The sequence below is a fragment of the Carcharodon carcharias genome, chromosome 7 (assembly GCF_017639515.1).
Source record: "Carcharodon carcharias isolate sCarCar2 chromosome 7, sCarCar2.pri, whole genome shotgun sequence".
NCBI lineage: Eukaryota > Metazoa > Chordata > Chondrichthyes > Lamniformes > Lamnidae > Carcharodon > Carcharodon carcharias.
In genome coordinates, this window is record NC_054473.1 from 38,198,899 (window position 1) to 38,224,066 (window position 25,168).

At 44.8% G+C, this 25,168-nt stretch overlaps 1 protein-coding gene across 1 annotated transcript in view; it reads left to right on the forward strand.

The window, feature by feature from the left end:
• The window catches only part of cacna2d3a (calcium channel, voltage-dependent, alpha 2/delta subunit 3a), a 1,018,794-nt gene extending 994,050 nt beyond the window's left edge, over positions 1 to 24,744 (forward strand). Inside the window, exons 36-38 of the mRNA XM_041191614.1 lie at positions 20,796 to 20,905; positions 22,735 to 22,817; positions 24,652 to 24,744. Of these exons, the coding sequence (XP_041047548.1) occupies positions 20,796 to 20,905; positions 22,735 to 22,817; positions 24,652 to 24,744 (286 nt within the window). The remainder of the gene's footprint in view (positions 1 to 20,795; positions 20,906 to 22,734; positions 22,818 to 24,651) is intronic.
• Positions 24,745 to 25,168: the final 424 nt, after the last annotated feature.

Below are 25,168 nucleotides of genomic sequence, written 5' to 3' on the forward strand. Positions count from 1 at the left end.
AGACATGCCCGTGATACATTAATTGCTGACAGGCTCCAGGAAGAGTAAAATCAAGTGAGGGAATATGGTCACATCTCTCCTCACCTTCAATGCCATTTTCTTTCAAATCAGGGGATCTCCACCCACTTGCAGTGAGAACGAGTTCCGCATTCACACTTGCCTTATGAATCGCCAGGCCATGATCTTTGCTTTGGTTCATGGGGCCCTGTGAGTGAGCTCACTCTGGGAACTGAGAGCCCATTTAGGAAGAAGGTTAATGTGAGAGAAGACTTGAAACCTTCGCCACCATCTAATGATGCCAACACTGCTACGACTGAGATGTGGACGTGCTGAGGGATCTCCTCCTCCCGTGCATACCCTTTCTTCAGCCAATGCCACTGAGGAGACACAAATGCTGCTAGAATATCAATGCTGATGAGCTGCCCTCACTCAATGGTGTTCCTTGAGGAAGAACGGTTAGAAATGCTTACGCCACACACATCAAATAAAGATTTAAACATATCTCCCTGACATCACACAAGGGTGCAGAGACTAGTTCAACTGAAGTTGACATCGTAGGAATGTTAATCTCACATTGGGACACTATCACTGAGTGGGAGGAGGGCTAAACCTCAAAATAAGAGGGCTCCAAAGCACAAAATCACGATACCTTCAGTTGACAGGAACATTCACATAACCATCAAATATATTAACAAAAGTACAATTTAGTTACATGTCTAGCACACCCATGACCCAAAAGTGACATTAATTTTTCTTAACTTTCCTACTTCTAGCACTACGCTTGGGTGCAGCCCCGACATCCACAGCAGAGGTAGAGGCAGCCTGCTGACTGCTATGTCCTGATGTCTGTGATGAGCTTGGCGGATGTCCTCTGGTGGCCCCTGGTTTAGTATGGATCACCTGCTCAGGGGCAGAAGTGCCCTCAGCGGCCTGAGAAGCTGGAGTGGATGGGGTTCACAGGCAGAGGGGGCTGTGAGTGGCTGCACACCCTTGGAAAGTCCTGAAAGCAGGGCCCCAGGGTGTCCGGCTGACAGTCATGTGGGTGCCCAAGGGCCCCACCCTGACTCCTGCCGGTGAAGGTGAAGCCAGAGGGAGATCAAGGTGCCTTGTCGTCATGTCACCTCCATCCTGATGGTGCCCACCGGGATGTGTAGCCATGAAGTGCAGGGCCGAGCACAAATCAGGCAAGACCTGCTGGCTCAAGGTCTCCATGGTGGTCACCAGCCTTTCCATGGTGACCTTGAGGCGCTGGCATGTCGGAGCCACAACATCAGACAGAACACAGACGGACTCCTCCATCATTTGCTCCAGCCTGCTGAGTATCTGTCGAAACTCTGCCTGATGTTCTGCTGCCTGTTGTTGCATCTCCAGCATAGATTTGGCAGCTGCTTCCAGAGGCTCATTACCTGACTTAGACTGAGTGGGTGGCTGGTCTCCAGCAGCCCTCCGAGTGCCAGAGACCTGGGCTGTCCCTGCCTCCGACTACTGCAGGGGTGTGTCAATGAGGTGTTCCCCAGAAAGTGAGCCCAAGCTGAATCTACAGCTGTGCCCCACCGACATGTGTGCCTCTGAGCTGATGGAGGGTGCGTGTAAGTGCCATGGCGGTTCTGGAGCTTCGTCCTCTGATGAGGTCCAGGGGCTCACACTGGTGGTGCTGGATTGGCTTGGGGGCTTCAATGTGCTTGTGCCTAGAGAAAAGAAGAGAGTTTCAGTTAATGAGCATTTTTTTAATATTCATTCATGGGATGTGGACCTCGCTTGCTGGGCCAGAGTTTATTGCCCATCCCTAATTGCCCTTGACAAAGTGATGGGTAGCTGCCTTCTTGAACTACTGCAGTCCATTTGTTATAGATACATCCACAGTGCTGTTAGGAAGGGAGTTCCAGGATTTTGACCCAGTGACAGTGAAGGAACAGTGATATATTTCCAAGTCAGGATGGCGAGTGACTTGGAGGGGAACTTCCAGGTGGTGGTGTTCCCATCTATCTGCCGTGCTTATCCTTCTAGTAGTGGTAGTAGTTGTGGATTCGGATGGTGCTGTCTAAGGAGCCTTGGTGAATTCCTGCAGTGCATCTTGTAGATGGTACACACTGCTGCTACTGTGCATCTGTGGTGGAGGGAGTGAAGTTTTGTGGATGGGATGCCAATCAAGCAACTGCTTTGTCCTGGATGGTGTCAAGCTTCTTGACTGTTGTGGGAGCTGCACTCTTCCAGGCAAATCCAGGGGTATTCCATCACACTCCTGACTTATGCCTTGTAGATGGTGGACAGGCTTTGGGGAGTCAGGAGGTGAACTTCTAGTGGCAGGATCCCTAGCTTCTAACCTGCTCTTGTAGCCACAGTATTTATATGGCTAGTCCAGTTCTGTTTCTGGTCAATGGTAACCCCCCAGGATGTTGATGGTGGAGGATTCAGTGATGGTAATGCCATTGAACTTCAAGGGGCGATGGTTAGATTCTCTCTTATTGGAGATGGTCATTGCCTGGCACCTGTGTGGCGTGAATTTAACTTGGCACTTGTCAGTCCAAGCCTGGATATTGTCCAGGTCTTGCTGCATTTGGACATTGACTGCTTCAGCATCCGAGGAGTTGCAAATGGTGCTGAACGTTGTGCAATCTTCAGCGAACATTCTGCCTTTATGGTCATTGACGAAGCAGCTGCAGATGGTTGGGCCTAGGACACTACCCTGAGGAACTCCTGCAGTGATGTCCTGAAACTGAGATGATTGACTTCCAACAACCACAATGATCTTCCATTCTGCTAGGTACGTCTCCAACCAGCGGAGAATTTTCCCCCCGATTCCCATAGTTTGCTAGGGCTCCTTGAGGCCACACTTGGTCAAATGTGGCCTTGATGTCAAGAGGCAGTCACTCTCACCTCACCTCAGGAGTTCAGCTCATTTGTCCATGTTTGAACCAAGGCTGTAATGAGGTCACGAGCTGAATAGTCCTGGCGGAACCCAAACTGGGCATCAGTGAGCAGGTTATTGCTAAGCAAATGCTGCTTGATAGCGCTGTTGATGATGCCATCCATTACTTTACTGTTGATGGACAGTAGAATGGTGGGGCAGTAATTGGTCGGGTTGGATTTGTTCTGCTTTTTGTGTACAGGACACATCCGGGCAATTTTCCACATAGCCGGGTACAGCCTGCGTGTAGCTATACTGGAAGAGCTTGGCTAGGGGCACAGCATAAGCTAGATGAGACTGCATATGACTCACTGTGAATGCCAGGATTTGATGAGATGATGGAGCTGTGATTCATACTAGGCTGGGTGGAGAGGCCGATCTCCACTTCCTCATAGGAGTGATCCCTGTCATCCCAAGCTAGCTCAGCTGCAGCATCCTCGAATTCACTGAGGGCAAAGATGTCGGACGTCCCTCCCCTGGTCTATGCACTCTCACACCTATTGTGCACCAGCTTGGCCTGTATGAAGGAGAAAGAAAGGCATATGATGAGAAGGGATGGAGCAGAGGCTGGATGAGATGCATGTCCCCTGTGTGTGGTGAGCCCTCCCCAGAAGGGCCAGAGAATGGAGAATGAGCAACATGTTAGATGGGATGGTGGTGATGTGAACGTCTCAGTGAGAGATCGAGTGCTGATATGTGTTCCCCACTAATGGTTGCACTAAACCCCTGAAGAGAGTAGCCATTTGAGTACATGATGCCATGATGAGAGTTTGATATTGGAGGGCGTTGAAGGATGATTTACCTGGCGGAATAGGTGGGATCGTTCATCCTCTTCCTGTACCGGGTGGCACTTCAGGCCCGGGTGTCAGCCACGCTGACCTGCTCTGTTACAGTGTCGCAGGCCCGAGTGGTGAGGCTGCTGTGCTTCCTGCAGCCATCCATGGGGTAGAGCACGTGCCATTGTTCCTGCACCCTTCTGACCAAGGCCTGGAGGGCCTGGTGGGTGAAGCGGGGTGCAGACTTCGTTCGGAGGCTTTTGGCTTTTCTCTTATGGGTTGCAGACATCTCTGGTGGGCTGGAGAGATTGAGGTTGTGTGTTGGATGACATTTAAATATGGTACCTTCGAACCTGCCGGCTGACAGCGGGCAGACGAATCAGCTCCCAACCCGCCAGGTGATTCAGAGTGAAACTCGCCTCTGCATAATTAATGAGGCTCCAAGCGCAGAATCGGGTGTGAGTTGCCGCCATTAGACGCTGGGCTGGGCACTGCCAAAACCGCCCGCCACTACACTATGTTTCATTTCAGGAGAATTCCACCCAACGTTACCTTAAATTAAATTCAGCAATGTTTACTTTTACTGATGTGCCAAATAAGATGGATTTAAATTATGTTTTTTCTTGCTTACATAATTAATATTAATTAGTAATTAATATTTAAAAATATGTGTAGCGGGGGTACAGCTTCAATATACAAAATAATAGACGATTAGGTAGAAATTGAAAAATGCTGTGGAAGAAGCACATTGTCGTGGAAGTATTCAGCCTGCATCTGGATATGTTTAAGCATCAAAAATATTAAATTTGTGAACAAATGCATCATTTATCTTTAATAGATAGATAATTGATTTATTGAAAAATCATCATGGCACTGAATTATTGCACAATTATGAAAATTTAAGTATACGATAATTACAATAATTTGCAAAATGCAGGACTGCTTAATTTACAGAATAGAAATGAAATGCCTGCTACACTTTGCATTTTGTATTGAAGTCATTAAACCATATGCAGTTGTCAGGTTGAGTTCATTAAATTCTCGATCTTTTACATACTATTTATGAGTTTTAAAAAGTATGGATTGGACTGTCTCATAGTCTATTCATTCTATATCTTAATTGTTGAATGGTAACTTTTGTCCTTAATTCCATTGCACATTTACTTCCATGTGGTTGTGTCAAGAGATAGTATCAATTGGAGTTGGGACTCAAGAGTTTACTCGGGAATTCCAGACAAAGCTTTTTCCACCTTTCAACAAGGGAACACAGATTCATTTGTTTGGTTGGTCAATGTAGCTTTGGCATATGTTACTTAGGGTCAGTTTGAACACTCGTTCCTACATACTTTCGAGCTGGTTTACATGGCCTTTGGTAAGTCCAGCATTCCAAACCGGCGCTGAGTATTCAACAATGGGTCTTACATAACTATTAAACGCAGTGAATAGGTCGGTTTGAGATATGTTTTGATGCTTGAGAAGATGTAGCATGTGGAGTCTTCCATTTACTCTCTTAAGCATTTCCCATTAATTCAGCAAACCTAAACAAAAGCAACTGAAAAAGATTTTTGCATAAATAAACGGAGTTGTAAGGTGACTTTAAATGAACCACAAAAGTCAAAGTTGTACTTAGAGCATTAGGAACCTGGGCCCTCAATTTACAGTTTGGGATACTAGTCAATGAACCCTTAATATGGAGAAATTCACCTGCTGTGAGGATGAATAATTAAGGTTGGGTGGTCTAATTTTGGGCCATGATCCCTCCCAGCTGATTTCCCCTAGAAGTGCACCAGCTGCCAAATATGGAGGCCTGCGACTTCCAAATCAGCAGCTTGCCTGACTGAAATGGGCACTGGGCATCTTGAATAAGCAAATGTAGTCCCTAATGCTGGCTTTAGTACCCCAATGAATCATGAGTAAGCCACTGGGCAAAGCCTATACTATACATCACACATGTTTTGCCCAGTTATTCCAGATCTTTACCTAACCAACAGTCCTTAAAAATACTACGAGGTTTTTCACGAAATGGTAAGGAAACATTTTTACAGTTTAAATCCTGAGGAGTTCCCCGAACCTTTTCTCCATGCCTTTTCTACTAGGACATGCCTTTGTCAGTCGGGCCTATAGGACTTTTGAGTGAGTCTCTACCACAGCACCTATTCCCCAGACTCCATCTCTCAGCATGCCCCCTTTCCGCAATTTCCCTCTCCCACCAAGCCCCCATCCCCAGACTTTCTTCCCATGAACCCATCCCCCCAAGCCTTAGAAGCATAGCATAGCTCCACTCCCCCAGCCCTCATCCCCCTCTCTCCCCTGAGAACGCATTCTGCAGTCTCTCAATCTTTCCCAAGCCCCCATCCCACAGTTCCAATCTCTGAGCCCCGATTTCCAATCTCCCCTCTCCCTGCAAGCCACTATTCCCTAGTGTTCAACTTCCCTGAACCTCCATTCTCCAGTTTCTCACTCTAGCCCTGAGACCCCATTCCCTGTCTCTGTCCCCTAGGCCTCCCATCCCCAGTCTCCCTCTTCCCAAGTCTTCCACTCCTATCAGCCCCCACTCAGCCCTGTCCCACAAGTCTCCAGTTCCCCAGTCACCCAACACAAGGCTACAGTCATTAACTTCACATGGGAGGCTAGGGGTGGGTATGTAAACTGTTGATCTTCTGGGCTCGTGGAGGTAGTGCTTGGGACAGGAAGCTCTGTTGTCAGGAAGACTGCGCTTACTGACTCTGCAACTGAAGAAGGCACACTCAGGTTCTGGAAACTCCTGGGTCTGCAATGGTTGGGAAGCCTAAGCTTCAGGTTGATGTCTTCTGGCAGGCATTTACATCACACTTAATATGAATTTCTCCCCAAGTGAGTCCATCTCAAAATTTCTCTCCACTAGTTTCATGGGGATTTATTTTAAGGTACATCTTTTAATGCCACTGCTAAATAATGAATTGAGGAATTTCAGCCAAATACACAGGGTTGCCAACCCTCCAGATTGGTCTGGAGTCTCCAGGAATGGAAGATCAATCTTCAGGACATTACCGTGCGCAACCCTGGAGAAAAATCATCAGGACATTAAAAAAGATTGTCTTTTTGCCATTTTGTTTGAACATTTCTTTTTACCAGAAATAAAAAAATATTGAAAATGGGGAAGAGAAAAGGTTGTTTGGCTGGTAGTCAAGCATCATCCATTTGGGTAATGAGTCTTTTTACATTCCAATTGGTGTAGGAAGGGAGTGCATCACAAGGATGGATGGGTTGGCTGACTATTGGCTGGAGAGTGGGGACAAGTTGTGATGAAACCGCCATGAATACTTTTAATCACAGTTGTCAACCCTGTAAATATGTGAAGCATCCACACGTTAGAATCCCATGGCACCACTACAGGACACAAATAATTTTGTGCTGACATCCGGATTTTGTACTTAACTGATATGCTTGCTTGAGATGCTCTGAGCTTGGATTAGGAACACATTGATCTGAAGTTCCACTGTAACACAAGCAAGTGATTCAGATTACATCATAAAGCATGACAGTGAAGCTGGAGCTATTTGTTGCAATAAGCAAATACATGAAATTGATCCTGTAACTGCTAGAAGAGCGCCATAAATTATTTTCATAAATTGTAATATTAACTGTGACATTATCATGGCTATGTATCAACAAGACATAATATAAAAATAAATGCCTGACAGCTTACATTCACCTAAAGTTTCTGAATATTAGAAATCTGGAAGAAATGATTTGTATATTCTAGCGTTGACTTTCTGAATTGATGTGAAACTTTCCACCTGAAGCTCTTGAAGCATGACAATATATAGATAACATTATCCATTTCAAAACAGATTAAAGGGTGAGCTGTTCCTGCATCACCCAGTCTCGTGCAATATTTCAAATATTTGTGTAATTTATTTCTTACAGTAAGGTGAGGGTTAGAGAACCTCCTTTGATTGTTTTAACATAAAATGTTTTTATATCAACCATTCTTCAGATGAAGGGGTCTAAATTCAGCATCATGGGCCCATTTCTAACCCAGGTTGTTGAATTCGCTTAAAACAATTGGAGCATGTGACCCACTTCCAACACCCCAAGTTCCGAGTGGTATTTCCAATTGTTCAGCAGCTGAACCAGTGCTGGTTAATGGCACCACTAGATGACAGTCAAAAAAAAGTCTCTCAAACTTAGAGAATTGTGGATTCTGAAAGAGCAGGACTGAGGGCCACTATTGGCCAACACTCACCTCTCTCCTGGATTTACCTCCATCATCAGCAGCAGCCTATGAGTATACAGTTCAACTGAATTAGTGCGGTGAGTCTCAAGGAGACTACGCTCAAGATCAAACCCAGTTTAGACCACTAATGCCATTGTGGTTATCAAATTTATCTCCAGTGGTAATATGTATGTGGCTACAGGAATTTAGTTACTTAGTTACTTAGTTCCAATGTAATCCAAAATTAAATAAAGAGTAATATTCCTAATAATAGGAATTATTTTCAACATCAACTCACATTAAGGATATTAAATTGAATATAGTACAAGAAAGAGATTTCGGTTAATCTCCCGTGTTGTCTTTCCCAAGCTGATGCGCTATTGATGTCAAGAAGTGTAGAAGCTTCATGCACTTTAGCATAGTTCAAAGCTAAAATCGCAGCTTTGAAGCTTCCACATTTTGCCGCTCCAATCTCTGTCTCCTGGCCCTGATCTTGCTTCCCTTAACTGGCATTTAAATCCACCAAATGTCAGCCAAATCTTGATTATTCCACATAGTGGAGGCTTTGAAGATATGAAAATACAGCTATCACTCAGCTGGAAAATGGTGATGAAAGAATTGAAGATCAATTATAAAACAGCTATATAAATTGTGTATAAGGCTGTTGGAATTTATTGGTACAATTGACTGATGTTATTTTATTATTGATCTATTTTAAAGATGATGCCATAAAGGATTTTACCCCTTTGAAGTTTGACATAAAGGTACATCACTATTTACAAAGTGATAGTATTCTGGCAATTTTTGAGGCCTCTAGTATTCAGTGATATTTGCAGTAACATACACCACTGCAGTCTATCTCAGAACATGTACAGTGCTGTGCCGTAGAGGAATACAAGTCAAATCCCGCGCTCCACTATGTTCCTATCCTAGCTGAGCTGTGTAGTTTATTTTCCAATGTCGGGGGTGAGGGGGGGTGGTGGTGGGGGATGGTGGGTGGCGGGGTTGGGGGGGGGTGGTGGGTAGAAAAAGTCTGTTAGTATTTCCACCTGGCAACTGTTTATATACTTCCTGGCAAGTAGTCAAGAACTACATTGGCAGAGGCTTGGGAGCAGACTTCAGACACAGCTTTGTTATTTCTAACGTTGATATTCTATTTGATTTCAATGTGCTATTATTTTTGAACTTATGCATAAAATGGAATTCCTTGAAAGGATTATTGCATTTAAGGAGAAACTGTGAGAATATCCGTGGATATTACGTATGCATCAACCTTGGCTCAGTGATAGCAATCTTCCCCCAGTTCAGTAGGCCATAGATCCAAGCCTGACTTGCACTGTCGAAGAGCCGTCTTTTAGATGGGATGTTAGGTCAAGGGGTGGAATCGTCCCAAATTTGCAAAAAATGCGGTAACGGGCAAGAAAAAATTTGTTTTACTCGCCAGTCTCAATTACTTGTTTTTGCGCTGTATCGTCCTATTCCTGCCTCGTTAATTATGCAGCTACAGGAAACATGCCATCTCACTGGAAGGTGGCCTCCAATTTGCCCATCATGCCGTTACCTCGCCGTTCCTCACACGGGGTGCCATATTTATACTGAAGCCGCGCGCACACTTCTCAATGCTTGCAGCCCAGGAGGGCACCGGTGAAGACATGGCCCCAAAGGCCTAGAAGAGTGCAGCCCCCCCAATTCAGTGGCGCATCCTGAAGACGTCTTCTGGACACTACAGAGGCCCCCCACAATGTCCTTGACCCCCCGCTCTGGCCACAGGGGGCCCATTAATCTTACCACTCTAGCTTGGGAGGCGGTGGCAGAGATCGTCAGTGCCAATACTGCATACAAGAGGTTGACTATCCAGTGCAGAAAACGGATGAATAATCTCAACTGTGCTGCTAGGGTAAGGCAACCATCTCATCACTCTAAACTCACACACTCACAAGACAATCACACTTTCACTGGCAACTCACTCACTGCTCAAGGGGCATCACCACTCACCCTCTCACACACACCTCCATCTGGCCTTATATGCTCTGGAGACTGCCTCCTCAGCTTTCCCCATCTTGAGACCACATGCACAGATCAACATGTGCCCCCATATACACCCTGACATACCCCCATTCCCCAGTGCAAACCTCACCCTGCAGCCTCTTCCCTTGTCTGAGGCCACTTCTTCCCCCTGCCCCAAGCAAGCCCAGCCTTGCAGCCACTGAAAGGGCACCCCCTGCCTTATGGCTGCTCTAGTAGGTAGAGACCTGCCTGTGAGCCCCCCTAAAAGTGATGTGTTGTTGCCTGCAAAACCTGGCTCTGATGACCATGAGTGCTGCCCGAAGCAAGGTAAGCAAACAAACCTTGAAGTCTCGGGAGAAGTGCAGCTCGCTAGGTGCACGTCGCTTATGTACAGTTGTGAAACTCATCACTGCGTAATCATACTGACATGCCCGGGTGATCCAGGGTGGGGGGATGATTGTGGCAAGCGGGGCTTATAATGAGAGGGAGGTGTATTAAAATGATGTTTCCGACATGCAGCGGCTGGAAGCACAGCCGCCATTGATGGGCGGAGCGGACAATCGTAAACTGGTTTCACAACCGCGTGAAACCGATTTTTGGCCTCCCTGACATATTGTCCGCTCACACTGCCATGATGCCCAATGCCAACGGGGGCTGAAAATTCCACCCAAGGTCTCATCAGGTCTCTCAGATAAAAGATCCCACAGCACTATTCAAAGAAGCTGGAGAGTTCTCTCCTGGTGACCTGTCAATGGTTATCTCTCAACCAACACTACCATTGTTTCTGGGACCACATTCTGTGTGAATTGGCTGTCAGATTTCCCTATTTTACAACTGAGACTACAATTCAAAATTATTTCATTGGCTTTAAAGTCCTGAGGTCTTAAAGGGCACAATATAAAAGCAAATTCATTCCTTTCTTTTCCTTTTTATTACCTGTCAAGAAAGCACAAAAAATGACTATAGAAATTGATCAAATCTACTTATTGTAAAATTAATCTACATCAGTCAGCTTAAATGTTAAATATGTTTCATACACTTCAACTTGGGAACTAAAGATAAAAGATAAAAAGATCCTTGACAAATTTATAGGAGCCCATTCCTTTAATTGCAATAAATATAAAAAACTACAAATAAATTTTTCAAACTACTGAAATTTTGAGAGATCTACCTCAGCAATGAAATGACTGTTCCATTGAATATGCTTTATATTCAGATTCCATTATATATGTCCAGTATCAGTATCATCAAAACTGATTATAAAACTGGCAAACATAGTAATATTGAGTAATAATTGCAGGAGACCTGTGATCAGTAAGAAGTCAGTATAATTATTTCCAATCCATTCTCTATTACATTTGTACATGCATTCTATTATTGACAGAAGGGATTCATTACTATTATGTGCACTCCCATCTGCAGTATTTTTAATATATCACTGTTTTTGGGCTTTTGATGAATGAAGTGAATTGTCTATCCATATAGTTTTTATTTATATTGCAATTGTATATTTTCCCAGTTTACTGCTAATTTGTTTAATTGTTCATCACAATATCTCATTGAGAGGCATATTCATCAATATTACATTACAATAAACATTATTCACTAATAGCTATATAGTGAGGCCTGTTGATAAGGTGATGATGCCAGAATGTGTCATTCTTTTTTGTGAAGTTCATGATCTACCAACACATATTTTATTAATAGTATTGATTTGTGTCCTCTGTGAGCTATCTGATTAGCCTGTTAGTCTGTTTTACCTTCAATGAACTTATTGATCTGTGACAATCACATGGCACATACCTTACTAGCTTTTTCAATACCTTGAGTGGCCCAAGTGAAACATTAAACGCATGCTTGTATTCTTAGAATAATCTGATTGGTCTTTGGAAACTAAGACCATCACGATTTACCTGATTTTATTTTTTCTACTGGCTTGTACTCACCTCATTCCAGCTTCGGCCATTCAAACCTCATTGGTTTGGGATGACAGTTTTTCCTCTAATGACCTTTGCCAGTGTTTCACTATTCCCGATCATACAACCTCCCTGTCGTTTCTGTCCCAGTAAAGGTTTTGACTGCAACGTTCTGCTCCATCTGTTGGGTGTAAGTCACAGGACCTTTTCCTACTTGTGCTTTTGCTCTTTTTCTGACAACCTAGCTTCCTTCAGACCCTTCCTCTGACCTCCACCCTCTTTCAAACTGTAATTCTGTGCTCTGGCCTCCTGCTCTGCCTATTCCCCTTCCTTCTCAGTCGAAATTTTCACCCCAGCTTTCCACTCACCACATCCAGCCAGGTCCCTCTTGTGCTGCATTCTCATTCTCAGCTCTAACATACTCTTCATCCACAAGTGCCACAAGCCTAGAATGAGAATCAGTATGAAATGGAGTACGGGTGTATATGGGTCTGAGCGCAGAGACCCACCTGCCTGAGTTGGGAAAAGAGTCCAAGCACTCAAGGAAGTCTTGAATAAGAATAACATACTCTATGTTTGAATATGTTGGATTTCACTGTAGATTATTTCCATTTACTAAACTCACTGTCCGAATTTACCACCTTCAGTTTGCAGAAGCTTTGATTCATGAATCTCCTGAAGCATAGATTAATGGAAAAACATTTGAAGATTTACTTTTACTGTTCCTGTAATTGGAATTCTCAGAAACTTGAATTTGATATTTACATGTATTGATCTGGGTTCACAAAGTGCTGTCTGTGCCGGTCAAATATTGCAATTAATATTGATGTCAATTCACAGGCAAACAATGTTTGGAACATTGCACTGGTCCCTTTCAAATATGACAAGTGAACCTTTGCATCTGAAATGTTGCAGTTCTTACTTATTACGTAACATATAAGTTGACATAAAATTGCCAGAAAAAGCAGCAAGGCTGAGGATTGGGAGCAGTTTAGAATTCAGCAAAAGTGGACAAAAAGATTGATCAAGAAGGGGAAAATGGAATATGATATGAGAGTAACTTTGCAGGGAACATAAAAAACTGACTGTAAAAGCTTCTATAGATATGCGAAGAGAAAAAGATTAGCAAAGACAAATGTAGGTCCCCTACAGTAAAAAACGGGGGAAGTTATAATGGAGAACAAAGAAATGGCAGAAGAATTGGACACATATTTCGGCTCTGTCTTCACAAAAGAGGATGCAAATAATTTCCCAGAAATGCTAAGGAACCAAGGGTCTAGTGAGAGGGAGGAATTGAAGAAAATCAGCATTAGTAAAAAAAATGGTGCTAGAGAAATTGAAAAATCACCAGGGCCTGATAATCTATATCCCAGAATACTAAAGGAAGTGGCCCTGGAAATATTGGATGCATTGATGATCATCTTCCAAAATTCTATAGACTCTGGAGCAGTTCCAACAGATTGGAGGGTGGCAAATGTAACCCCACTAATTAAAAAAAGAGGGAGAAAAAAAACAGAATTACAGACCAGTTAGCCTAACATCAGTGGAGGGGAAATGCTAGAGTCTATTATAAAATACATAACAGAACACTTCAAAAGCATTAACGGCATTAGGCAAAGTCAGCATGGGTTTATGAAAGGGAAATCATGCTTAACTAATCTACTGGAGTATTTTGTGGATGTTACTTGTCGAATAGATAAGGGAGAACCAGCAGATGTGGTGTATTTGGATTTCAAGAAGGCTTTTGATAAGGTCCCACATAAGAGGCTAGTGGGCAAAATTAAAGCACATGGGATCAGGGGTAATATACTGGCACGGATTGAGAATTGGTTGACAGACCAGAAACAGAGGGCAGAATTTTCCCATTCACGTGCGGGGGTGGGCCCCGCACGTCTGTGCAGTGACGTCGGGCGAGCGTCCCAACATCACCACGCACCATCGCGATATTTTGTTGGGCAGGCACATGAAGATATCCGCTGTGCACCCACCATTAATTAACGGGCCACTTAAGGCCCTTGACTCACCAATCGACATCGATGTTTCGGCAACCGTGCAGTCTTCAGGTCGGCACACGGGCGCAACGGGCAGGCAGGTAGGACACATTTGTATGTTCTCATCCACGGGCGGGATAAGAGGGCCCACTGGGGTCGCCAGTGTGCCCTCTCAAGTATTGATTTTTCAAAGTTGTTTAAACTTGCCTCTGTGATCTGTAATACTTCAAAACAGCTGCTTTGTCTGGATTCTTAATCTTCAGGTCAGCACTCTGCAGTGAGGAATCTTTTTTGGGCCTGCAGGTTTTAGGAAGCCTTCCCCTAGCCTGGGAATGGGAGCTGAACTGTCCAGTGGACGCACCTCCTCTGAGGAGGAAGAGAGGGCTAGAAGGGGGAGGAGGCCAGGAGTGCACATTCAGCCTCCAGGGGAACCGCCTTTGGGAGGACAGGCACAGGCACAAGGGGTGCAGGGCCAAGAGGTTGTCCAAGGTGGAAGGGGCTGCAGAAGACGCCACTATCCTGCTGCCAGAGTACACAGGTGGTGAAGCAGCTACCTCAATATGTCTGAGGTGCAGTGCCAAAGGAGGATCTGTCTCTCAAGGGAGACAGCCAACTATATCTGTCAGATGATTGGGCCTGAGATCTCTCCTAACTGTGTGGGTGGACACCCCATGCCAGTGGCTCTGAAGGTCACAACTGCCCACAACTTCTATGCCTCCAGGTCTTTCCAGGGGTCGGTGGGTGATCTTTGCGGTGTCTCCCAATCAGCTGTCCACACTTGTGTCAAGCAGGTTACAGACGCTCTATTCAGACGGACATTGACATTCATCCACTACCGCTGGGCCCAGGCCAGTCAGATACAGCAAGCCAGAGGCTTCGCGGCCATTGCTGGCTTCCCCCGTGTCCAGGGTGCAATAGACTGTACACATGTGGCCATCAAGGCGCCAGCAGGTGAGTCGGGTGCCTTTGTCAACAGGAAGGGCTTCCACTCTGTGAACGTGTAGATAGTGTCTGATCACAGGATGCTGATTCTACAAGTCTGTGCAAGGTACCCAGGCAGCTCCTATGATGCCTACATCCTCAGACACTCCCAGGTGCCAGGGCTCTTCAGTGCTCCAGCCCGGCTGGATGGATGGCTGCTGGGTGACAAGGGTTATCCCCTCAGAAGGTGGCTCTTGACGCCTCTCCGTCATCCAAGAACAGAAGCTGAACAGCGGTACAATAGGAGCCACGCCTCCACAAGGGCTGTGGTGGAGAGAACCATTTGTCATCTCAAGATGCGTTTCCGATGCCTGGGCCGCTCGGGGCGCACTCCAGTATCCCCCAGATCATGTGACGGTGATAGTGGTTGCACGCTGCGCTCTCTACAATCTTGTGCTGGAAAGGGGGGACGCAGTGGACGATGAAGACGTGAACACAGTTGCTGCGGCTGCACACAATGAGTCCAGCAGTGAGTCCGAGGATGAGCACACACAGGGAAATGCTGAGGGGGTAGACGCTGATCCGGGCATACTGCAGGGAGGCAGGGATACCCGGTGATCCTTCAGCTAGCATACCACAGATGGACCTCCAGGACAAGCCTGGGCTGTAGGCTCCATACCCGGTATCTAAGTGCCAAATGTGCCAGATTAGGAACAGTAACTAAGGGCATTGTTAATAAAGCTGAATTTCCCACAAAGCATAACATTTTTGGAAACCATGCACATGCAAAAGGAAAAAGGCACCCTCAGTCATGGTCACATGTCTGAATTTAATATCACAAGCAAAGAAACTTAAGACAAAAAAATTACAATGGTGATCCAATTCAAAGCAAATCATAAAGACCTCATCTCGGGCCAACACAAAAGAACCAGTGATAAATCCGTGGTGTGCCTAAGGTGCGTTATACTTACGTTTACAGGTGCTACGTCTTGGTGCTGCCCCATCACAGGGAGTTGTATCTGAGACAGCCTGCTGATTCTGCTGGCCTGTTGGCCTCAATGACCTTGGCGGTTGTCCTCTGGCCTGTGGAGCCTGTGCTGGCCCCACCTGGGAGGGATCTGCCAGCTCCACAGTTGGCATCTCCCCAGTTGTCGCAGCCTCACTGGATGTTACGGTCACTGGCAGAGGGGCGGAGGAGCTGCCATACTCATCCAGAGCGCCCTGAGAGGAGCCCACAGAGATGACAGGCAGCTGCTGCGCCAATGAAAGGTCACTTCGGACCTCCCTGCTCACCGTGGATGGATAGGCATCGAGCTGGGAAATTTGGTGCCCAGACCATCTCCCACACTGGCACTGACCAGCTGAGGTCATTGCCAATGTGGTCATTGCTTACTGGTTAGAACGCATCCCCACTCTCTCTCCATGGAGGACGCATGGCGCTCGGACATGTCGCTCATTGCTTTGCCAATCGTCCGCGTAGACTCCTCCACCACGGAGACTAAGCCAAGCATAGCCTCATGTTCCTGCCCAAAATGCTCCTGCACACCCGGCTGCATTTCCTGTGTTTGCTGCATTGCGGACAACTCCAGAGGCACATCATCAGGCACCGACTAAGAATGTGACTGGTCCCCTACTGTTCTCTGACTGCTGGCACCATGGGCACTCTCTCTGTCTCTGCCAGCTCCTCCAGCAACTGTGAAGTGCCCTCACTGCTGTCCCCTGGGACACTAGTTGATGTTCTAACTCTGACCGGGGTGCTAGTATCTGCGCTGGTGCCTGCTTCGCAGAGATGGTGTGATGCTGGTGAGACTTCAGGGCCCTCAGGCATGAGAGGGAACCCCTGCGGCTCCTCCTCCCGGCCCTGCTCCGATGATGCTGAAAGGAAGAACAAGGACATTGGATCAGTTAACGTGGAGACAATGACAAAGTGCATCCCTGTCCCCTGGATCATTATGCGCTCATCCTTCCATAAGCAATGGTCAAGCCATGTTGCAAAATTAACATTCAGCACTGCTATGGCTGTTGGGAGAACAATGCTGACCTCACTGCTGGCCATACATACCTGGCCGTGGCACCCCAGCCTCACCAACACCAGTGGACCTGGGCACATGGTGCCTCTCCAAATCCAGGGCCTCCTGCTCAAACCAGCTGAGAATGGCGATCTGCGCCTGGCCACCACCAGTCCTCACACGCTGTACAGCGTTATGAGCATTCTTCTCCTGAAAATGAGAGACAAGCATTGATCAGTGCAAATTGTACCTGGAATCTCCTCACGCACGGCCCACCCCAGCCAGAGTGGGACATATCAGGGCTCCAGTGCCTCCTCATTTCTCTGCTGCCAAACACTCTCACAAAGGTGCTAGGCCTGTTCCCCCCCCCCACCAACCCCACCCCTCTTGGTCACATTCTGCCTGCATCACATTAGGCGCCACATGGTATATCCTTCCATAGCAAGAAGGCGCAAGCACGTGGAGTGCAGAGGGCAGCAGATGGTTCGTTGCCACGCCCCCCTGTTCCCTTCCCAGTATCTCATCACCTTGACTTGGACGTGTCCTGCAGTTCCAGCTCCTCCAGGTTGCCCCCAAAACAGTCATGTGGGTCTCAGTGTGCCACATGCTATGGGGGCAGAACCCATCTCTTTATCACCCTCTAAGGGTGACCTTGGCATGGGCAACATCTGCTGGCCCACCCAGCGAAGGACACATGCCAGCAATGATTCAATGCAGTCACTGCACTCAGCCTTGGAGGTGGGGTGGGGGCAGCAGGGGGTTAAGCCGATCTGCTGGTTTAAATGACCAATGCCAACATTGTCCTCACCCTGCCAGATCACAACAAGTCGTTGAAGCGCCTTGGCACTGGATCCAGGTACGCTGCACCACGTCACGGGAGATCACCACCTCTGCCACCTCCTCCCAGGCACGTTTCGTCATGTGGGGGAGCCTCCTCCTCCCATCCTAGGGAACCATCACCTCCTGCCGTTCTGACACCCCCTCGAGGAGGGCAGCAAGGCAGTCATCGTAAAAACGATGGGCACACTGGCCCCTCGCCTTGCCCTCTGGCCTGGCCTGCCCCGATGGCTGACCCTCCGGACCTGCATCACCTCCATTGCCCCTCTGCAGAGACCTTCACCCAGCCATTGTGAGCAGCCTTTCTGAGGCTGCCAGGCCTTCCTTTATACAGGCCGCCAGGTCGCCATTGGACCCGGTGAGCTGAGCGCGCCCACTGCCACCCGCCCACTCCCACTATGCACAGGAGTCGTGAAGTGTGCTGGATGGGCCTTAATTGGCGCACCCACGAAAAATGGCGGCATCGACCCGGTCGTGGGCGCTGACCGGATCCGTGACCACTTCTGCTCCGCCACCCCCCCCCCCCCACCTGCCAGCCAGAAAATTCAGCCCAGAGAGTGGGAATAAATAGGTCTCTTTCTGGATGGCAGGCGGTGACTGATGGTATACCGCACGGATCAGTGCTTGGGCCCCAGCTATTCACAATATATATAAATGACTTGGGTGAGGAAACCAAATGCAATATTTCCAAGTTTGCTGATGACACAAAACTGGGCAAGGTTGTGAGTTGTGAGGAGGATCCAAGGAGGCTTCAGGATGATTTAAACAAGTTGTGTGTGTGGACAAACACATGGTAGATGCAGTATAACATGGATAAATGTGAAGTTTTACATTTTGGTGTGAAAAACAGAAAGGCAGAGTATTATTTAAATGGTGATATATTGGGAAGTGTGGATGAACAAAGGGATCTGGGTGCCCTTGTACACCAGTCAATGGAAGTAAACAGACAGGTGCAGCAAGCAATTAGGAAGGCACATGGTAAGTTGGCCTTCATTGCAAGAGGATTTGAGTTCAGAAGTAGGGATGTCTTACTGCAGTTATACAGAAAGTGAGACCATACCTGGAGTATTACATGCAGTTTTGGTCTCCCTACCTAAGAAAGGATATACTTGCCACAGAGGGAACGCAGCAAAGGTTCACTAGGCTGATACTGGGTATGCAGGACTGTCGTTTGAGGAGAGATTGGTTCGACTGGGCCTGTTTTCACTAGAGCTTAGAAGAATGAGAGGGGGTCTGATTGAAACGTATAAAATTCTAACAGGGCTAGACAGACTAGATGCAGGGAGGATGTTTCCCTGGCTAGGGAGTCTAGAACCAGGGGCCACAGTCTCAGGATAGGGGGCAGGCCATTTAGGACTGAGATTAGGAAAAATTTCTTTACTCAGAGGATGGTCAACGTCTCCCACAGAAAGCTGTGAACGTCGGGTCACCGAGTATATTCAAGAAAGAAATTGATAATTTTTTGGAAATTAGGGGCATCGAGGGGTATGGAGAGAAAGCTGGAATATGGCATATTTCGAGGATCAGCCATGATTATATTGAATGGCAGAGCAGGCTCAAAGGGTGGAATGGCCTATCCCTGCTCCTAGTTTCTATGTTTCTGTGTTTCTATGTTATGAGCACAATGCATATCTAAGAAAGGATACATAGGAGTTAAAGAGGAGAAATCCTGGAAGGACTATGTTATTGTTAAAGAAAGGAGAGGAAGTCTATAAAACAAAAAGGTTTATGCTTAGATATGGTTCATAAACAGGAGCTCTTTGTGCTCATAAGCCCTTTGCAAAAATGTTGTTGAAAAGAAGGAAAGCTATCAGTTTGATACTTTGTCATGTTCAGTGTAAAACCCATTCTCTAGGCCAAGGATCAGTCTTTCTGTTCGAGACTTATATAGGTGAGTTTCAGTTTCATCATATTGTTTCTGGAATGTTTTATAATTTCTACTAACTCTGTTCAGAATGTTATACTTTCTGCCTCTAAACATGTACAAATGGAAATCAATGTAAGACATTATTTAATACCAGTGGCTGATTTGTCAAGAAAGTGTTTATTTTTGAGTGATTTGTTCAATATTGGTAATGTGTGCTCAATGAAATGACATTCTTGGCAACTTATACCTACTTTTAATCACATTCATGCCACATTGAGTTGGGGAAAAGAGAGACCATGAGGAAGAAATGCAATAAATGCTGAGAAATGTCACACAAGGACTGGGATTTAGTGCTGGTGACAGGGGTTCCCCCACCCCCACCCCCACCCCACCACCCCACCGCTAGTTGGAGAACCAGTGAAGCCCCACATCACTTCCGTGGGGGAGGCCCGACATGATTTAGGCACTTTACTGACCATTGCAGGTCTTTCACACAGTCAAGCCCCCAGTAGGGCAGAAATCCCACCCCTGAGTGCTGCCGGCCAGTCAGAGACTGGCAGCTCTCAATTGCTGGCAGTGCCACCAGGAACAACAGCTACTGCTGGTAATGCTCCAAGGCCCAACCCGAGGATCCCCACTGAATCCTTGGGCACAGGTGAAGGGAGCAGGATGGGAGTCACCGTGAGGGAGTTGCTTGAGGTAGAGGGGGATGGGGCAAGGGGGTCAGAGGTGGGAGCAAAGGAGTGGCCTTCAGAACACCCCTGCTTCCTAATGCCAGGTCTCTCAATCAACAATGATGGATCCCCCTATGAGGCCACATGAAAACCTGGCAGGGTTTGCTGGGCCGGCCTTTGGGAGAGCATGGGAGAGGTGTGCAAGTCCCTAAACTACCACTAAACTCCTGTGGGCTCAGTGGTAGTTGCTCAGAAGTGACTAATTAATGAGCCTAATTGACATGCTGCTGTTGGTGGGCAGGATTCCCGCATTGGACCCTTCCCATCCCTAACTTAATTGGGAACAGTTTTCCCAATGCTGGGAATCCAATACATGCCCTCTCGCCCAATTCCCCAACCTACACCAAGCCATCATGCCCCCTCTAGCAGGTTCCATTAAATTCTGCCCAATATCTTTTAGGGGTGGCTAGATTTGTACTGGAAAGTCCAATTGCCTTGGTTTCCACTCTGCCAATGTGAAACAAGCCTCAGTACAATGGAATTGATTTCAAATTAATTTTATAAATCTAAGAATAAACTTTTACTGCACTACCTATTGAAGTTGCATGTAATGGTGAATGTTTAAAGAAATGATGCTCATCTCATGATACGTCTATAGTTAAATAATGTGTTCCATTTATGTCTGTTGCAGGTCATTTGTCATCCAACAGATTCCAAGCAGTAACCTCTTTATGGTGGTTGTAGACGCCAGCTGTGATTGCGCTATTGGACCAATTACAATGGACCCTATAGAAATAATGTATATCCTTTAATATAGTCTCTAGATTTTATCTGTTTTTTAAAAATTCTTAGTTTTATGAATGCAAGTTTTTCAGCCAGCAGTAGTAGTAAAACAGATGTATAATAAAAACACCTCAAAATAATATCGATATCTATTTATAGGATATAATGCATGTGTAACTTGGCAACAGCCTCAACTATTATGTAGTTACTTTGGAAGTCATCCAAGCAGGTATGGATCAGTCTACAATTTGTTTCATGTCAGTTTAATAAGTTTCATTTACATGTAGTTAGAGTGAGTAATATTTTTTACCTTACATAGATACAGCTCCTTTTGTGCTATGTTTAAGAATTTGAAAATCATCATAGAGCAAATTTTCCTCTTTTTCGGCCTTGGACTGGTGGATTACCTGGGTGCAGTGAATGACACCTGAACTTTACAGCACACTACACTTTCCACTACACTTACAATGTGGCATCCTCCATCACCAGCCCTGAGTAGGTCCTGTCCTACTGACCAGCTGGAGGTGACAGCACAATGGCAAACAGCCAGGACCATAGCATTCTCAACATTGACTCCAGACTAAATCGCATGGCATCAGGTCAAACATTGGCAAGGAAACTTCCTGCTAACTGCTGCCGAGTACCCTCCCTCAACTGTTGAATCAATGTACCTCCACATTGAACACCACTTAGAAGAGGCACGAAAGGTAGCAAGGGCACAAAATATACAGAATGGTTAGGGACTTCAATGTCCATCACCAAGAGTTTCCCATATCTCAAATCATCAGCAAAGTAATGGAATCTGTCATCAGTGTTATCAAGCAGCACCTACTTATGAATACCTACTTACCAATGGTAAATTTGTGCTCTGCCAGGACCACTCAACTCCTGACCTCATTAAAGTCTTGGCTAAAAGAACTAAAATCCAGAGGTGAGATTTCATGGGCTATGAGGGGCACTGGCAAGGCCAGCAGTTGTTGCCCTTCCTTAATTGCCCTTGAACTGAGTGGCTCGCTACCTAGCACAAAGGAATATGGTTGCGATTGTTGGAGGCCAATCATCTCTGCCCCAGGACATCGCTGCAGGAGTTCCTCAGGGCAGTATCCTAGGCCCAACCACCTTCAGCTATTTCCATTTTTATAGTGGAGTGAAAAATGAAAGATTATCACCTGAAGACCCAAATCTGAATTTAGGAAACCCTGTGCAAAGACAAGTTCTGTATCCCTGACTAAAAAGCAGTCTCAATCTCTGGGAGTAATTAACATCATGCTTTTGGTTTAAGTCATCTTCCTCCCAGATTTCAATATTGCAGATGACTTCAGTACATTTATTTTATTCATTTTCAGAATGTTAGCATTGAGTGGGTGGTTCAATTCTGAATAAATCAGGAGCCTCATGGTCACTTTCTTACTGTTACATGTATTTATCTCCAGATTTTCTTTAAATAAATACAAATTCTCAAACTCTCTGATGGAATTTTAACTCATTTTCTTCATATTAGTAGTGCAGGTCTTTGAATTACTAGCCCAATAACATAACTGCTATGCTGCCAGACTGTGTTGCTATTGTTCTGTATAGCTCAAGTACATTCATAAATTGAGAATTCAAAATATACCATTTTAATATATGTGTGTTAATGCAGTTACGTACCTACTGCTCACTACACATTCATATTATTACTGTACTCATATCAGTCCCAATCTGTCTTCATTTTCTTGGACCTTTTCTAAGTTTGAGGCCTACCATGATTTTCCAATCAGTTTAGCTGCACTACAATTAAAAACATGCATTAAAATATAGTATTTTAAGAAAACATTTGAAACTGACACCCCTTAACTGCAGTGAACATAATGAATCACTGAAATGTGATCATCTCAGATCTCAGAAAATCAGAAGACGTCCGGACTCCTGTCATCCATTCCATGCTGAAGTAAGCAATTATATTTAAAACAGATTATTCAAATTATATCATATAGTTATTTGAGAACAATAGGTTAACCAGTTCTTAAATGAAAGAGGAAGCTTTTATTCTCTTTCCATAGATACTTAATACATATAAAGGAAGACTTTCTCTAATATGAATTTAAATTGTCTCATAATGGAGTACTAAAATCATAATTACTGCTAAACGCCCTCTCAGGCCCTGAAAGGCTAATTTTACATTTATGGAATGTCTGATTTCTCCAATATGATTTTAAAAAACATATGCATTCTTTTAATTTTTTTATATGATATTTTAGTTACTATCTAAATCCTGTCATATTTATAATTTGGTTCACCATCTGAAAATTTAAAAGTGAAGGATAATCGTTCCTTTTAATTTCCTGGTTTGCTATGTCTGAATATGTCAATATGATTGGCTACTTACCTGCTTGCTGACATCACTGCTGATGCAGGACTGGAGATCCCCTTGACTTGGTGTCAGATTTAAACTGGATTCTAAGTGGGGAAACCCACACAACAGAGGTCACTAGATCTTTACGGGCAGCTTTCTTTGAGGTCAGTAGTGAACACCATTGCCTCACTGCTGACTGGAAAATCCAGTCCAATCTAACCAATTTTATTTCGTTACAGAATTAAAGTAATATTAAGTGTTATTGTTGTAAATACAATACTGCAATGAAATAGTTTTCCCTGTTGTTTACTAACGAATCAGAGGGATATAATTTTCAAGAAATGACTTCAGAGGGCAGTAAGCACATCACTTACAAATGAAGTCAAAATGAAATGTATTTTGGCTTACAAACTTTCAATAAAGATCATTGCAACCCATTGAGCTTATTTAGTGTGGCCTAAGTGCTAGTGAATGAACATTGAAAATATAAATTCCATCCTCACTATTTCCTGCAATATCATAAAACTGCATTAAAAAAAGATTTCAATAGAAATATGGATCAGTGAAAATCATCCCACTGTGTGTACAATGTCACTAGTATATGGTCACCAGAGGAAACCTTACTCCCTTATTATCATTCTCTAACGCTTATATTTTTTGACTAGAACCATGAATATTTTATCTCAAAATCCATTATGTTGAAGAGGTTATTTCATCTTATGACTGAGTGAAGTTAGATTTGACATCTTATGTCTTATTAAGGTTAACTACTAAGGTTGTCAATAAACGAAGTGAGGATGAAGCCAGTGCTTAAATATATGATAAAGCAAATGATGTATTTAATTTTGGTCTGGTTAAATTACTAGGATAATAGTTCTCAGCTTATGGAATATAAAATACAATAGGTAGCAGTAGAAAATTAGTCAGAAACCAGCTGGTAAGAAGACTGATGCCAGCAACAACTTGCATCTATACAGGAGCCTTAATGTAGTAAAACATCACAAGGCACTTCACATGTGCTACAACCAGGCAAAAAATGATACCAAGCCAAAGAAGGTGCTATCAGGACAGGTGACTAATGGCTTAGTCAAAGAAGTTGGTTTTAAGGAGTGGCAGAGATAGAGGTGGAAAGGTGAAGAGATTTAGGCAGTTAGCAGAGCATTGGAATAGTCAGGTCTGGTGCTGATATAGGCATAGATGAAATTTTCAGCAGCAGATGGGCTGAGGTAGACAATGTGGATGTACCTGATCTTTGTGATGATGAGGATATGGGGTCAGAAACTCAGCTCACATTCAAATAGGACCATTAGCAATTACATTAGTATTATAATTAATATTAACCATTCTTAACAGCAAATTATTGTCCTGTGCCTATGGTATTATTTTTGTGAAATGTTTTAAGACCCTAAAAAAAATTTAATAATTTCAGGAAAATGCAAGAGAATGTGGAGGTGCACTGAGCCTAGAACCTTGCCTTGCAATTCTGCTGCTGCCTCTCATCGTTGCATCATCTCAGAGGTGACAGAAACTCTAGTATTAGAATTTTGGCATGCTGAATTCATGGGAAGAATCATAAACTGAATGACAACAGTTTAGAAGAAATGCCAAGAAGTGAAAAACTCCGACATTACACAAAACATTAGAAACTGAAACTTTTGGTGAAACCACATTGAAGGTAAATGTTAGAACAGAAGTAGGTGAACAATTTGCAACTTATGCAAAATATATACAGGTATTGTCATTATGGTAACCATAAACTGTGAGACTAAAAATTCACTTTGCAAATATCATTGGTGATTGATTGTTTTGAGCCTTGCCTTATCCTTCAGAGATTGAACCTGTTTGTGTACATTTTTAAATAAATGATCTCTTGAAAACAGCAGGTTTAATGTAGCATGGAGTACCTTTTGTTGTGTCAATTGTTAACTCTATGTTCCATAGATGCA